The sequence below is a fragment of the Erythrolamprus reginae genome, chromosome 12, assembly GCF_031021105.1.
Source record: "Erythrolamprus reginae isolate rEryReg1 chromosome 12, rEryReg1.hap1, whole genome shotgun sequence".
Taxonomy (NCBI): Eukaryota; Metazoa; Chordata; class Lepidosauria; order Squamata; family Dipsadidae; genus Erythrolamprus; species Erythrolamprus reginae.
This window is the reverse complement of record NC_091961.1, coordinates 5,457,250-5,470,243: the sequence shown is the minus strand read 5'-3', so window position 1 is coordinate 5,470,243 and position 12,994 is coordinate 5,457,250. Positions and strand designations below refer to the sequence as shown.

At 43.5% G+C, this 12,994-nt stretch overlaps 1 protein-coding gene across 2 annotated transcripts in view; it reads left to right on the top strand.

Annotated features, from left to right (window-relative positions):
• The window catches only part of PPP3CC (protein phosphatase 3 catalytic subunit gamma), an 83,859-nt gene that overhangs the window by 38,874 nt on the left and 31,991 nt on the right, over positions 1 to 12,994 (top strand). For both annotated transcript variants that reach the window (XM_070765483.1, XM_070765482.1), the window contains exon 4: positions 9,396 to 9,507. In XM_070765483.1, coding sequence (XP_070621584.1) covers positions 9,396 to 9,507 — 112 coding nt within the window. The remainder of the gene's footprint in view (positions 1 to 9,395; positions 9,508 to 12,994) is intronic.

The window sequence follows — 12,994 nt, the reverse complement described above, 5'->3', positions numbered from 1 at the left end:
GTGGTGGCATGAATTGTGATTTGTGTGGGAGATGATGGGGAGTTTAAAAGATGGAATGCTTCACTTTCAAGAAAAATGCAGGTTTTCACAAAGGTGCCCTGTTGGGAATCCACATCTTGTCTGCCTCTGCACTATTTCAGTGAGCGTGGACAGATTTTAAAAAGAAACCGTGGAGGAAATTGTGCGGATCTGAAAAAAGGAGGAGGAAGGGGGCATAAATTCTGCTGAGGTGCTTGTTGGAAGTTCTGCTCAGAAAAAAATATATATACCGTGATACCTCGTCTTACGAACTTAATTGGTTCCAGGAGGAATCCCACGACCAGTTAGGTCCCACAGAGTGGGTCCTCTCCGGGTCCTGTCAACCAAACAATGTCGCTTGGTGGGACCCAGAGGAAGAGCCTTCTCTGTGGCGGCCCCGACCCTCTGGAACCAACTCCCCCCAGAGATTAGAATTGCCCCCACCCTACTTGCCTTTCGTAAGCTGCTTAAAACCCACCTCTGCCGCCAGGCATGGGGGAACTAAGATACACTTTCCCCCTAGGCCTTTACAGTTTTATGCATGGTATGTTTGTATGTATGATTGGTTTTTATATAATGGGTTTTTAACTGTTTTTAGTATTGGATTTTGTTATACTGTTATACTGCTGTTGTTAGCCGCCCCGAGTCTGCGGAAAGGGGCGGCATACAAATCCAATAAATAAATAAATAAGGCGAAAAGTTTGTAAGACGAAACAATGTTTCCCATAGGAAACAATGTAAAACGGATTAATGCGTGCAAGGAAAAGAAATCGCAAAAACGGCGCTCTGCTGGCCGCCGCCGCCCAGCTGTCACCTTTTGAAACAGCCGGGGGGCTTCTCGGTGTTCTCCCGAATGGTGAACCCAGAAGTTTGACAAAAGTTTGGGTTCGGGAGGCTGCCAAGAAGCGCCGCCGCCCGACTGTCACCTTTGCAGAAGAGTCGCGGAGCTGTCGGCCGGTCGGGAGGCTCAAACGGAGGTGGGGAATCCCAATAGGGAATTCCATGGGCGGAGCTTTGACGTCACGATACATCCTTCCTGGAGTCCACGTTTCGGCCGGCCAGGAGGGACGTCTCCGTGACGTCAACGCTCCGCCCATGGAATTCCCTATTGGGATTCCCCACCTCCGTTTGAGCCTCCCGACCCGCCGACAGCTCCGCAGCTCTTCTGCAAAGGTGACAGCTGGGCAACGGTGCTTCTCGGCGGCCTCCCGAACCCGAACTTCTGCCGAACTTCCGGGTTTGGCGTTCGCGGCGGGGGGTTCGTAAGGCGAAAAAAGGTCGTAAGAAGAGGCACAAAACCCCAGAACCCCGTGTTCGTATCTCGAAAATTTCGTAAGACGAGGGGTTTGTATCACGAGGTACTACTGTATATGCAATTTGCTACCAGGAAACAAAATATTACAGGGGTCTTGCTGCAAAACCTGGCATTTGCAAAACTTGGGCGTTGCGTGGAATTACCATCTTTTGTATGGGGCAGCATGGAGTCCCTTTCATGTCAACCTTGATTGCTTTCTCAGAACCTACAGTGGGAAGAGAACCATGATACATTTGTTCTTTTTCTACAAATCCAGATATTCATTCTTCATAAACCCCGGGCTGTATATGCGGGGGTGGCTGCAAATGCCTCTTGATCAGAGGGAATGGAGAAGCTTTGCTAATGTTCATGAACACATTACTACTTTATTATTACTTTGCTATTGTGCATGAACACACTGGAACATCCATGTTCCTCTAGGTAAAATCGTGTTTTTTGTCTTCGGCGCTTGTCCATTTTGGGAGTGGACAACAAGAAGCGGAGGTCTCCAAAGTTGACGACTTTAAGACTTGTGGACTTCAACTTCCAGAATTCTTCAGCTGGAGGATTCTGGGAGTTGAAGTCCACAAGTCTTAAAGTTGCCCAGTTTGAGGACCCCTGACGAAGAGGGAAGCCAGGATGGGGGCTCTAGAGATCCAACATTAAGAGATAGATGTTGTGGCAGATGAAACCCTAAGATCAAATAAATCTGATGCAAGGAGTTAGAAGATCCCAAGGGAGATACATGAAAGACTTACCAAAAAGTCAACAAGAGTTGAAATTCTAAAATGGGCCAGAGTTGATGGATAGATATAGAATACTTTGAATTTATTTATTTATTTGTTTGTTTGGATTTGTAATAGGGTGGCTATTCTACTTAGACGTTAGAAAAAAAGAGGTAGAAGTTAGAAATTGGAAAAATTGTATTATGTACACATGTAGAATAGAATATATTATAACCATATAATATAATGCAGCTGTGAGAGCAGTCATGGGCTTCCCCAGGTATGCCCATGTCACACCAACACTCCACAGTCTGCATTGGTTGCCGATCAATTTCCGGTCACAATTCAAAGTGTTGGTTATGACCTATAAAGCCCTTCGTGGCATCGGACCAGAATATCTCCGAGACCGCCTTCTGCTGCACGAATCCCAGCGACCGATTAGGTCTCCGGGTCCCGTCAACTAAACAATGTCGGTTGGCGGGCCCCAGGGGAAGAGCCTTCTCTGTGGCGGCCCCGACTCTCTGGAACCAGCTCCCCCCAGAGATTAGAACTGCCCCTACCCTCCTTGCCTTTTGTAAACTCCTCAAAACCCACCTTTGTCGTCAGGCATGGGGGAACTGAGATATTTCCCCGGGGCCTATATAATTTATGTGTGGTATGTTTGTATGTTTGTTTGCTTAATAATGGGGTTTTTAAATATTTTAAATTGTAAATTATTAGATTTGTCATGAACTGTTCTATTGTGTTGTGAGCCGCCCCGAGTCTACGGAGAGGGGTGGCACAAAAATCTAATCAATCAATCAATCAATCAATCAATCAATCAATTAATAAAACCACTATGTATACACAAATGTTAGAAGTTGAAAGATTATGATTATGTATATCTAAACAATATTACTATTATGATTGCTGTGTGTAAAATATATTGACCCAGACAATTCTTTGTCCACCAAGCACCCATGGATGTTAAAGAAAAACCTATAAATAAAATTTATAGGTTTATAAAACACATGCATACACACTTACACACGCACACACAAAAGGAGATGGAAGCCAGACATTGGATTTGGAACAGAGAACGTGAATTGGCAAAGATAAAGGAACATAGCTCACAACAACAGGTTACACTCTGGACGATGAAGAGAAATACCCCATGCACACTGGGATGCCAAAGAATCTCACTCCTCAGTTTTCAGGAACTGCTTTTGGGTTTATCTTTCATTTTTCTTTTTCTTTTTTTAAAATATTTTTATTAATTTTCTTTAAACACACAAAACATACAACATTTAACATTTAAAGGAGCTACCATTGCTCCGCTTATCTTAGAAGTCTAATGCAAAAAAAAATATCTAACTATAGTCAGATCAATACAGAAATACAATCTTTTAATATTATAATGTTATAATTTGCTTAACGCAAATAAATTCTCCTATCTATAAAGTATCATTTTGATGATGTAATTAAACTAATTAAAATCAATTCATTAAACAAATAATAAAAACACCATTTAATATTATTAATATTAAAAAAAATATTCTATTCATCATACTATTTTTAATCTATTACTTTATATCTGTTATAACAATATTCTTTAATAATTAAAATCACTTATTTAGGTTTTTTTTAAAAGAAAAAACCTTATCCTTTTGATTTCTTATTACTCTACTATATATATATATTCAATTTCATAAATTCAAATAAATTTCATTTTTCAAGAACGGGAAGAAACCAAGGAATTAAAGCATTCCTTTCTTCATTTGGGTTGGGGAAGTTTTAAGAGATCTGCCAGAGCAGTTTCTGTTAATGTCCTTTTAACAAAATAGACGAGGAGGTAATTTTTATAATTGTATCTTGATGCAGGAAACAGGCTCAAAAGCTTTGGGGAGGCAAGGCCGATGTTAATATTGTTAAGAGCAGCGCTGCCAGTGACTTGCATGGATGGTGAGACAGAAAACCATCATCTGGATCAGGGAGACCAAGATTCACAGTCCTGTAACCTGGGGGCGGGGGATGTGTGTGGTGTGGTGGTTGAGTGGCTAAGACATTGAGCTTGTTGATCAGAAAGATCAGCAGTTTGAATCCTAGAGCCACGTAACGGAGTGAGCTCCCATTACTTGTCGCAGCTTCTGTCAACATAACAGTTCAAAAGCCAAGTAGAAAAATAGGGACCATCTTTGGTGAGAAGGTAACAACGTTCCGTCCGCCTTCTGTGTTTGGTCATGCTGCCTGCGTGACCACGGATATGTCTTCGGACAGTGCTGGCTCTTCTTATATAGAGCGCTGGTGAGACCACATTTGGAATAACACTGTGTTCAGTTCTGGAGACCTCACCTACAAAAAGATATTGACAAAATTGAACAGGTCCAAAGACGGGCTACAAGAATGGTGGAAGGTCTTAAGCACAAAACGTATCAGGAAAGACTTCATGAACTCAATCTGTATAATCAGGAGGACAGAAGGAAAAGGGGGGACATGATCGAAACATTTAAATATGTTAAAGGGTTAAATAAGGTCCAGAAGGGAAGTGTTTTTAATAGGAAAGTGACCACAAGAACAAGGGGACACAATCTGAAGTTAGTTGGGGGAAAGATCAAAAGCAACGTGAGGAAATATTATTTCACTGAAAGAGTAGTAGATCCTTGGAACAAACTTCCAGCAGATGTGTTTGGTAAATCCACAGGAACTGAATTTAAACATGCCTGGGATAAACATATATCCATTGTAAGATAAAATACAGGAAATAGTATAAGGGCAGACTAGATGGACCATGAGGTCTTTTTCCCGCCGTCAGTCTTCTATGTTTCTATGTTTCGGATTTGAAACATAATGAGCACTGCCCCCTAGAGTCAGGAAGGACTAGCACATATATGCGAGGGTACCTTTACTTTTAACCTGGTATAAAGCCATCAGGTGATGTGGCACAGACATGGAGCTCAGCAACATTCAGTTTATTATTTGTAAACCATGTTTAAAAGATTACCATGGCTAACAGATTCATGGTTTAGCATATGTATGCCAGCCGATATATGTTGAACATACAGTGGTACCTCTACCTACAAATGCCTCTACTTGCGAACCTTTCTAGATAAGAGCCGGGTGTTCAAGATTTTGTTGCCTCTTCTCAAGAACCATTTTCCACTTACAAATCCGAGCCTCTGAAACTGTAACCGGAAAAGGTGGGGAGAAACCTCCGTGGGGCCTCTCTAGGAATCTCCTGGGAGGAAACAGGGCCAGAAAAGGAGGGGAGAAGCCTCCTTGGGGCCTCTCTAGGAATCTCCTGGGAGGAAACGGCCAGAAAAGGAGGGGAGAAGCCTCTGTGGGGCCTCTCTAGGAATCTCCTGGGAGGAAACGGCCAGAAAAGGAGGGGAGAAGCCTCTGTGGGGCCTCTATAGGAATCTCCTGGGAGGAAACGGCCAGAAAAGGAGGGGAGAAGCCTCTGTGGGGCCTCTCTAGGAATCTCCTGGGAGGAAACGGCCAGAAAAGGAGGGGAGAAGCCTCTGTGGGGCCTCTCTAGGAATCTCCTGGGAGGAAACGGCCAGAAAAGAAGGGGAGAAGCCTCTGGGGCCTCTCTAGGAATCTCCTGGGAGGAAAAAGGGCCGGAAAAGGCGGGGAGAAGCCTCTGTGGTGCCTCTCTAGGAATCTCCTGGGAGGAAACAGGGCCAGAAAAGGAGGGGAGAAGCCTCCATGGGGCCTCTCTAGGAATCTCCTGGGAGGAAACAGAGCCAGAAAAGGAGGGGAGAAGCCTCTGTGGGGCCTCTATAGGAATCTCCTTGGAGGAAACAGGGCCGGAAAAGGCGGGGAGAAGCCTCTGTGGGGCCTCTCTAGGAATCTCCTGGGAGGAAACAGGGCCTCCACCCTCCCTGTGGTTTCCCCAATCGCACACATTATTTGCTTTTACATTGATTCCTATGGGAAAAATTGCTTCTTCTCCTTACAAACTTTTCTACTTAGGAACCTGGTCATGGAACGAATTAAGTTCGTAAGTAGAGGTACCACTGAACTAGCTTAGCTCATGTTAATTATCTTAGCTGATGTATACTATCTTGAACTTGGAAAGACCGAATACAAATGAAGAAATTAAATAGGTACTGCGTATGTGTAATTGTACTACGTATGTGTTAATGAATTCAAATTGTGCCTTTCTAACACTAGTGTCATTCTCCCCTTTGTTTTTGCAGTTAACATTCTTTTTCATAAAGCAGCCAATGCTATCAGTATAGATTGTTCTGAACATACAAAACTACAGTGGTACCTCTACTTAAGAACTTAATTCATTCTGTGACCAGGTTCTTAAATAGAAACGTTCTTAAGTAGAAGCAATTTTTCCCATAGGAATCAATGAAAAAGCAAATAATGTCCAAAGACGGGCTACAAGAATGGTGGAAGGTCTTTAGCATAAAACGTGTCAGGAAAGACTTATTGAACTCAATCTGTATAGTCTGGAGCAGTGTTTTTCAACCAGTGTGCCGCGGCACACTAGTGTGCTGTGAGACATGGTCAGGTGTGCCGCGAAGCTCAGAGAGAGAAAGAAAGAGAGAGAGAGAAAGAAAGAGCAAGAGGGAGAGAAAGCAAGCAAGCAAGAGAGAGAGAAAGAAAACAAGAGAGAAAGAAAGAGAGAGAGAGAGAAAGAAAGAAAGAGAGAGAAAAAGAAAGAACGAGAGAGAGAGAGAAAGAGAACAAGAGAGAAAGAAAGAAAGAGGAGAAAGAGAGAGAGAGAGAGAGAGGGAAGGTGGGAGAGAGAAAGACATAGAGGGAGGTAGGGAGGGAGAGAGAAAGAGCAAAAAGAGGAAAGAAGGAAGAGAGAAAGAAAGAGGGATGGAGAGATAGAGAGAGAAAAAAGAGGAAGGGAGAGAAAGAGGGAGGGAGAGAGAAATAGAGCGAAAGGGAGGAAGAGAGAGAGAGAGGGGAATTTTTTGTCCAAACTTTTTTAGCCGCCCCCCCCCCTCTCAATGTGCCCCATGGTTTTGTAAATGTAAAAAATGTGCCGCAGCTCAAAAAAGGTTGAAAATCACTGGTCTGGAGGACAGAAGGAAAAGGGGGGACATGATCGAAACATTTAAATATGTCAAAGGGTTAAATAAGGTTCAGGAGGGAAGTGTTTTTAATAGGAAAGTGAACACAAGAACAAGGGGACACAATCTGAAGTTAGTTGGGGGAAAGATCAAAAGCAACATGAGAAAATATTATTTTACTGAAAGAGTAGTAGATCCTTGGAACAAACTTCCAGCAGACGTGGTAGATAAATCCACAGTAACTGAATTTAAACATGCCTGGGATAAACATAGATCCATTGTAAGATAAAATACAGGAAATAGTATAAGGGCAGACTAGATGGACCACGAGGTCTTTTTTTCTGCCGCCAGTCTTCTATGTTTCTATGTTTCTAATGACTGCCAACCCATTAGGGAAGGAATAAAAGCTCAGAATTTGGGTGGGAGGAGGAGGAAGAGGAAGAGGAGGAGGACAGTCGCTGCCGAAGGAAGAAGGTGAGGTGAGGGGAATCAAAAAAAAAATCCAAAACTTGAAGGCTTAAAAAAAAAAGAGGGACTCTGAGGCGGCGAGGAGGAGCATGCGCCTCCCATGCACCCGCCTGGGTGAGAGGGGGGAACCTCCCGCTCCTTTGACTGAAAGATGGCTGCTGCTACTACCTGCTTCCTCTTCCTTCCCATGCTGAAGAGCTGCCCTCTTCTCTTACTCGTTCACTTTGTAGCTGTGGCGAATCCTTGGTTTGGCTGAAGCAGAGTCGATCTGGCCAGGGCAAAGTGCCCCCTTTTGCCTTTCCGTGCCCAGGCGGTCTGGGTGGCAACCTTGGCCGGGTGTATGGGACGCAGCGCGAGGGAGTCACCACATCAAAGTGGTTTATTCCCTCTCCAAGCACCCAGAGAAAGGAAAATGCTGCGTTCGCTCTAGACTGCCAAAGCCTCCTTAAGCGCCATCGAAAGCCCGAGATGGGCGGGATTAAAGGGGGAATGGCAGGAAACTGGCCGGGCCTTCGTGCCGCTCTCAAATTTCCTGGGAAATTTTTCCAGGCTCGGGTTCTTAAGTAGAAAATGGTTCTGAAGAAGAGGCAAAAAAAATCTTGAACACCCGGTTCTTATCTAGAAAAGTTCTTAAGTAGAGGCGCTCTTAGGTAGAGGTACAGTGTTCCCTCGATTTTCGCAGGTTCGAACTTCGCGAATAGCCTATACCACGGTTTTTCAAAAAATATTAATTAAAAATACTTCGCGGGGTTTTTTTTATACCACGGTTTTTCCTGCCCGATGACATGATACGTCATCACCAAACTAATAATTTTTGCAAATAAATAAGAAAAAATAATTATTATTGTTAATAAATAAATTTGTTTATAAATATCTGGATCACTAAGTTTCTTATTCAATGTTGAGTACCAGTAATAATGGTGAGTAAATGGTTGTTAAGGGAATGGGAAATTGTAACCTCACCTACAAAAAAATATTGACAAAATTGAACGGGTCCAAAGACGGGCTACAAGAATGGTGGAAGGTCTTAAGTATAAAACATATCAGGAAAGACTTAATGAACTCAATCTGTATAGTCTGGAGGACAGAAGGAAAAGGGGGGACATGATCGAAACATTTAAATATATTAAAGGGTTAAATAAGGTCCAGGAGGGAAGTGTTTTTAATAGGAAAGTGAACACAAGAACAAGGGGACACAATCTGAGGTTAGTTGGGGGAAAGATCAAAAGCAACATGAGAAAATATTATTTTACTGAAAGAGTAGTAGATCCTTGGAACAAACTTCCAGCAGACGTGGTAGATAAATCCACAGTAACTGAATTTAAACATGCCTGGGATAAACATATATCCATCCTAAGATAAAATACAGAAAATAGTATAAGGGCAGACTAGATGGACCATGGGGTCTTTTTCTGCCGTCAGACTTCTATGTTTCTATGTTTCTATGTAATTTAGGGGTTTAAAGTGTTAAGGGATGGCTTGTGATACTGTCCATAGTCAAATATGGTGTATTTACTTCCGCATCTCTACTTCGCGGAAATTCGACTTTCGGGGCGGTCTCGGAACGCATCCCCCGTGAAAATCGAGGGAACACTGTACCACTGTATTTACACCAAAGGTTCCAGGTTCCATCCTTGATCCCTCAGTCAAGGAACCAGTGATGAAAACTCTTATTGTTTACTGCTGGATTTGTTGATTAAACTGATATGGTACGAGATGCTTTCCAGTATTCTTAAGTCCTGTTACGTTTGATTGGGGTATTTTTTGGGAGCCGGCTTTCGACATATCCTCCCCAAGTTTCAAAGTGAAAATTTTCTGTGAACAGCATTTTTTCCCCAAAAATTTCTCACCTGCTGCCTTCAAATGTCTCTCTTGCAGTGCCTGCTATATTTATGGAGTTTAAAGATAAATTTCCCCAAAACCCTTTTCCTGATCCGAGGGAACCACGAGTGCAGGCATCTCACGGAATATTTCACCTTCAAACAAGAGTGTAAGTATTAAAAAAATGTTGGATGGGCTGTGTGTGTGTGTGTGACAAAAGAAGATTGTGAACATAAATTCATAAATGCTGCACCTTCCCCTCCTCCTCCTCCTCCCCCCCCTCCTCCCCCCCTCCTCCTCCTCTCCCCCATAGAAGGGGCGTTTCAACAGAGACTGAGAAAGCTGCTCCCAACTTACTGTTTTCTTGACAATCTGCCTCCATGCAAGCTCTCCCTCCCACTCCCATTGCTTTAAGGACCCTGCAGCCTGTAATTATTGCCAAAAGCTTTCAGTTCCACATCGTGCAGCTGGGATCCAAATAGAAGGGAAATTGAGGACTTCCCCCTTTAATGCAGCTCCTTGACTGATTCTATCTATCTGCTAATCCATCTGTCTATCCCAGTGTTTTTCAACCAGTGTGCCACGGCACATTAGTGTGCTGCGAAACATGGTCAGATGTGCCATGAAGCTCAGAGAGAGAAAGAAAGGAAGAGAGAGAGAAAGAAGGAAAGCAAGAGAGAAAGAGAACAAGAAAAAGAAAACGAGAGAGAAAGAGAGGGAAAGAAAGCAAGAGAGAGAGAGAAAGACATAGAGGGAGGGAGGGAGAGAGAAAGACAGCAAAAAAGAGAGGAAGGAAGGAAGAGAAAGAAAGAGGGATGGAAAGAGAGAGAAAGAAAGAGGAAGGGAGAGAAAGAGGGAGGGAGAGAGAAATAGAGCGAAAGGGAGGAAGAGAGAGAGAGAGAATTTGTCCAAACTTTTTTTAGCCGCCGTGCCCCCCCCCCCCCCAATGTGCCCCAGGGTTTTGTAAATGTAAAAAATGTGCCGCGGCTCAAAAAAGGTTGAAAATCACTGGTCTATCCAACCATCTGGTGAAAATAAAAATAAATAAATAAATAATCTGAATAAAAGGTTGGGAAGGGAGACCCAGTTCAATTCTCTTTACGATCAGTTTCAAAATCCTGCAGATAGAATTTGTTTAATTCCCTCCCTCCTTCCCTCGGCTGCAGTCCTCCTCTTGCATATTTAAATATTGCTTCCTTGGCTTAGCATATTAGCTTAAAAGCCCACCAAGTGCCTCCTTGTGTTCCAGCCTATTGCCCCCACAATCCGGGTGCTCATTTGACCCACCTCGGAAGGCTGGAAGGCTGAGTCAACCTTGAGCCGGTGATGAGATTTGAACCGCTGACCTACAGATCTACAGTCAGCTTCAGTGGCTTGCAGTACAGCACTCTACCTGCTGCGCCACCCCGGCTCTTTTTGTTCAGAAGGCGAGAGGAATTGCATGATAAAAGATATTAGCTTACAGCCATACCTCTTTCGGGTGTGATGTCACTTCCAGGTAGTATAGAGGCAAAAGATTTGGGGAAATTGGGTGTGGAGTTTCAACGCGGTTCAATGGAATAGATTTTAGAGTGGGGATGTGCTTGAAACCATGATTTCTGCCTCAATAAAAGACATTCTCTGCTGGATGATTTTCACCCGGGATTTCGGTGAGCTGATTTATACACTTGAATGATAAATGGACTTTGTTATCTAAGGCAGTGTTTCCCAACCTTGGCAACTTGAAGATATTTGGACTTCAACTCCCAGAATTCCCCAGCCAGCGAATGCTGGCTGGGGAATTCTGGGAGTTGAAGTCCAGATATCTTCAAGTTGCCAAGGTTGGGAAACAATGATCTAAGGAATGCCATTTAGGCCAAGTTTGGCGCCTTTCCCAGACTTTGTTGATGCTTCACTCCCGAGAGAGAAATACAGTGATACCTCATCTTACAAACTTAATTGGTTCCGGGATGAGGTTTGTAAGGTGAAATGTTTGTAAGACGAAACAATGTTTCCCAAAGGAATCAATGGAAAAGCGATTAATGCGTGCAAGCCCAAAATTCCCCCCTTTTGCCAGCCGAAGCACCCGTTTTTGTGCTGCTGGGATTCCCCTGAGGCTCCCCTCCATGGGAAACCCCACCTCCGGACTTCAGTTGCCAGCGAAGCGCCCGTTTTGCACTACTGGGATTCACCTGCTGGGATTCCCCTGCAGCATCGCAAAAACATGGAAGTGTGGAGGTGGGGTTTCCCATGGAGGGGAGCCTCAGGGGAATCCCAGCACCGCAAAAACGGGTGCTTCGCTGGCAATGGAAGTCCGGAGGCGTGGCATCCCAGCGGCGGTGGTGGGTTTGTAAGGTGAAAATAGTTTGTAAGAAGAGGCAAAAAAATCTTAAACCCCGGGTTTGTATCTCGAAAAGTTTGTATGACGAGGCGTTTTTAAGATGAGGTATCACTGTAACTCCCTTTTCCTTGCCATTCAAATCTGCTTTTTGCTGTGTGTGCGTTTGTCAATAAAGAGTGTGGTTTTCCATGAAATAAGGGATTTTTGAGTCGACGGGTTCGCTCCGAGGGCCGTGCACAGAACAATAACTGTCTTAGTAGAGATCATGCACACACGATGTAACTCAGCTTGCGTGTCCACCACCCAGCATGAGCGGTGTGTACTTGGTTTTTTTTTTAAAAAAAACCGCACCGATAATCTACTGAAACACGCCAGGGGTCCGTGAGAGGTTTCTAGGATTTATTGTTAGACGAGCCGAGGTTAAAATTCTCCCTAAGTGTTGTAAGTGTGAAAAGTCGCTGGTGCCTAAGAGCAAGGAAAGAGCAGGCAGTCGCAGTTCTATTTCCAGCTATAGCACCGAAGAATCCTTTTGGTCTGTACATCAGCTGTTGCCTATGCCAAAACTTTTGCAAATCTGCAGTCTTTTATAGCAGCTGTAGTTTTGTATATTATGAGCCATGATGGTGCAGTGGCAATACTGCAAGTGGCTTCTGCAGATTGCTGACTGTAATTCACCAGTTCAAATCTCAGCAGGCTGAAGGTGGACTCAGCCTTCCATTCTTCCGAGATGGGTAAAATGTGGACCCAGATTGTTGGGGGAGATATGGTGACTCTGTAAACTACTTAGAGAGGGCTGTAAAGCACTGTGAAGCAGTATATAAGTCTAAATTCTTTCTTTCTTTCTATCCATCCATCCATCCACCCATACAAATCCAATCAATCAATCAATCAATCAACAAACAAACAAACAAAGAAATCTAATTACTATAAAAGAATTATACAAATTACTAAAAAGTATTAAAAACAGTCATGCGCATTCATCCAATTCAATCATATATATACTGCTCAAAAAAGTAAAGGGAACACTTAAACAACACAATAGAACTCCAAGTAAATCAAACATCTGTGAATCCAACTGTCCACTTAGGAAGCAACACTGATTGACAATCAATTTCACAGGCTGTTGTGCACATTCAACTTTGTATTCAATGAGAATATTTCATTCATTCAGATCTAGGATGTGTTCTTGGAGTGTTCCCTTTATTTTTCTGAGCAGTATAGTTATTGGCTGGAGATAATCTCATCTCTCACGGCTCCCATGCCCGCCGGCAGAGGCAGATCTTAAGAGGTCTTATGGTTATTGTTATTTTTATTTCCTCACTTCTGTTTGCTGCAG